Genomic DNA, 2,785 nt, shown 5'->3' with positions numbered 1-2,785 from the left:
GAGTGCCCAGCTGATGTTTTAAATATTAACTCTCAAGTGAGGCTGGATATAAAGAGACAGACAAACCTACCAGCCTTCCACAAGCAGAAATTGATTAGACAGAGACCTTCCCCTTCCTCCCATTCCCCTCTGAAATTCTCGCTTAGGAGAAGTTGTTTTTATCGTACACCTCGACCCTGATAAGCAAACAGATCCTCAATTTACCTCTGGAGCCCAATCAGCTTCCACTTCTGGAAATCCACGACGTGCAGAGGGGAAGTGACCCAGTGCTTGACGGGCTTGGCGTAAAGGCCGCAGTTGGGCACGAAGATGGAGAGCGCCGTCACCAGCTTCTTGACTATGGCTTCCTCTTCCCCCAGCACGATCAGGGTCCTCCCGCTGAGCAGGGAGTAGATGGCAGGGTGGGCGAAGGGGTATTGCCTGATGAACCGCAGGGCGTTCTGGCCAGCCTTTTTTTTGTGCCTTTCACTCGCCTGGCAGGCGGGGTGAGCGGGAGAAGGGGTCCTGTCGGAGCAGGTGGAGGCAGCGCTGCTGATATAGCTGGTGGAGTCCGAGCACTCGTCCAGGCTGCTCTTACTGACCTCCCTGCTGCCCGTCAGGTAGCGCGAGTCAAGCTCGTAAGGGAGGAGCCCCCCTGAGATGCCATCGTGGGCAGGGAAGCCCCCAAAGCTTCCACGCAGCCCTGGCTCGACCTGCCGGTACGGCTGCGGGGGGATCCTCACCACCCCGTCCTCGTCGCAGGGCTTCTGTCCCAGGTCAGGCAGAGGCTCCAGGAAGTTGGGACTCTCCTTCCCAATACAACAGGCAGAATCCACCTGCATTAAGTTTTCCTGTTTGGAAATGTCTTCCTGCTCGTCGGCGTCGTCCGGGTTTAGTTTGGGGGTGAACCGAAGGCCTCCCTCTTCGTCATCCAAATAAGGTTCCTCGTTAATGGCACTTGGGTAGCTCGCTTTGAAATCTTCCGGGATGAGCGCCTCGGAGGGACACGTGCTGAGAACCTCGATGCTGTCCTCGCTGACGGTCCGTCGGCTGCCCACCTTGCTCCTGCCCGCCTGGGGACTGGGGCTGACGGGGAGGCTGGCCTGGCTCTCCGATTTCGTCAAGCCAGACGCAGACTTCTCCGTTCCAAGAACCTCGATGCTCTCGCCGCTGCTGATGCTGCCTTTAATATCTGCATCGAGATAGTCCAGGTTCTCCTGGTGTTCGAACGTGACAGACTCGGTCATTTGGGGTTCTTGGGAGTCCTCGATTTCCTGCTCCATCTTGATGGGCACGGACTCCACGCTGGACTTGTAGGATCCCAGGTTGATGACCACTTTAGGAGCGGGGGACTCTTCCGAGCACTTTCTATCGACGGCATCTTGACTGAGCCCCTGGCAGCCTCTGTACTGTTTTTCAGGTGGTTTTTCATCCAGAAAAGACAGGTCCTCGAAGAGGAAGTTAGTTACACTTTGTTGCTTTAGGAGCGCCCTGCTGATCTGGTCCGTCAGGAGGTAGCACACGTCACCTCTGAAAGTCCTCTCGATCTGATGCAACTGGTCAAGGGTTTGGGTGAAAAAATAAACATCGCAGAGTTCCTCCAGCGTCTTCAGCTTCTTGTCAAAGCACTTGGCGGACTTTGCTTTGATGAGCTTGGGGGTATAGGATGGCACGTGGGCGTAAAGGTGCGTTTCACCAGGCTCAGCCAGCTCGGAGGTAGTCGGGTCCTGATCGCAGCCCGTGTTGGCCTGATCCGGCGCACACTCCGGCTCGTAGGGGTGGAAGTCAGACCCCTTCAGCTTCCTGTAGGGGTATGACCTGATTTGCTTCAGCAGATCTTGGTGCTCGATGATAGACTTCTCCACGCTGGCCAGCTCATTGGCCTTCTCAATGGCTTGGGTTGTGTAATACCCTTTGTCGTTGGCTTTCTTCTGTATCTCTGTTTCGTTGTGCAGGACAGTCCTGGTGTAGTCGAGATCTTTCAGTTTCTTTTCCAGTTCATTAGCAAAAGCCTTCCTGTTCCCCGTTTTTAGGCATTCGGAAGCTTTGGAGAACTCGGCAGAAAGTTCCTGAAACTGCTGCATGATTTTGTGCTCGTCGGCAGAAATGTAGGCCATGCAGAAGGGCCTCACGAAACCCCTGGCTTCGAGGTCGTAGAGAGTCAAGTGGTGCACGTAGGCGAAAGCCCCTTCCTTCGAGTCCCCCAGCACCACTTTGGAGTCCTCCACAAAGTTCAGCTTCGGGTAGGCAGAGCCGGGAGGATGCCCCACGAAGGAAGCCTGGTAATCCACAGACATGATCCGGAGGGAGAAATAATTGAGATCGAAAGTGCCCGACACTTTGGCGTCATCGGGGATGGTCAGGAGGGGCTGGGGCCCCACTTGCTCCGAGAACTCGGAGATGAGGATGAAGTCCCGGGTGAACTTGGAGCTGGCGACCTTGGCCCAGGGGTTGGCCCCGTGGCTGGCGAAGGGGAAGAGAGGCACCGAGTACTCCTCGGGCAGGGGGGGCTCGCTGTACAGCTCATCCTCCAGCTCCTCCTCCCTGGTGAAGGCCACCACGTCAGGGGCGCTGATCATATTTCCCGCAGGAGGGGACCGACATGGAGCAGCGAGGCCCCCCCGGTACTCCCCGCCACCGCCGGGCCCTGCGGGAGGCCCCGCCGCAGCCCCGGCCCCGGCCCCTGCCCGCCCGCAGCCGGGCCCCCGTCGTCAACCCCTTCTCCCACCGCCGCCGCCGCCTCACGCCTCCGCCATGGCCGGGAGCCGCCGGGCCCCGCTCAGCCGCCTCCCCTCACGGCCGCCGC

General features: G+C 58.3%; 2 protein-coding genes across 3 annotated transcripts in view; one reads left to right on the top strand and one right to left on the bottom strand.

Annotated features, from left to right (window-relative positions):
* The window catches only part of SMCR8 (Smith-Magenis syndrome chromosome region, candidate 8), an 8,642-nt gene extending 5,982 nt beyond the window's left edge, over positions 1 to 2,660 (bottom strand). The window contains exon 1 of one of the 2 annotated variants that reach the window (XM_014936353.1): positions 205 to 2,660. In XM_014936353.1, the coding sequence (XP_014791839.1) occupies positions 205 to 2,558 (2,354 nt within the window). In that variant the 5' untranslated portion in view covers positions 2,559 to 2,660. The remainder of the gene's footprint in view (positions 1 to 204) is intronic. The other variant, XM_014936352.1, reaches the window with a different exon arrangement.
* TOP3A (topoisomerase (DNA) III alpha) overlaps positions 1 to 2,785 on the top strand; it is an 18,520-nt gene that overhangs the window by 1,911 nt on the left and 13,824 nt on the right. The window lies entirely within an intron of this gene.

Source organism: Calidris pugnax, unplaced genomic scaffold (assembly GCF_001431845.1).
Source record: "Calidris pugnax isolate Ruff unplaced genomic scaffold, ASM143184v1 scaffold17, whole genome shotgun sequence".
NCBI lineage: Eukaryota > Metazoa > Chordata > Aves > Charadriiformes > Scolopacidae > Calidris > Calidris pugnax.
Note: the sequence above shows the minus strand (reverse complement) of the source record. Positions and strands in the feature narration are given on the sequence as shown.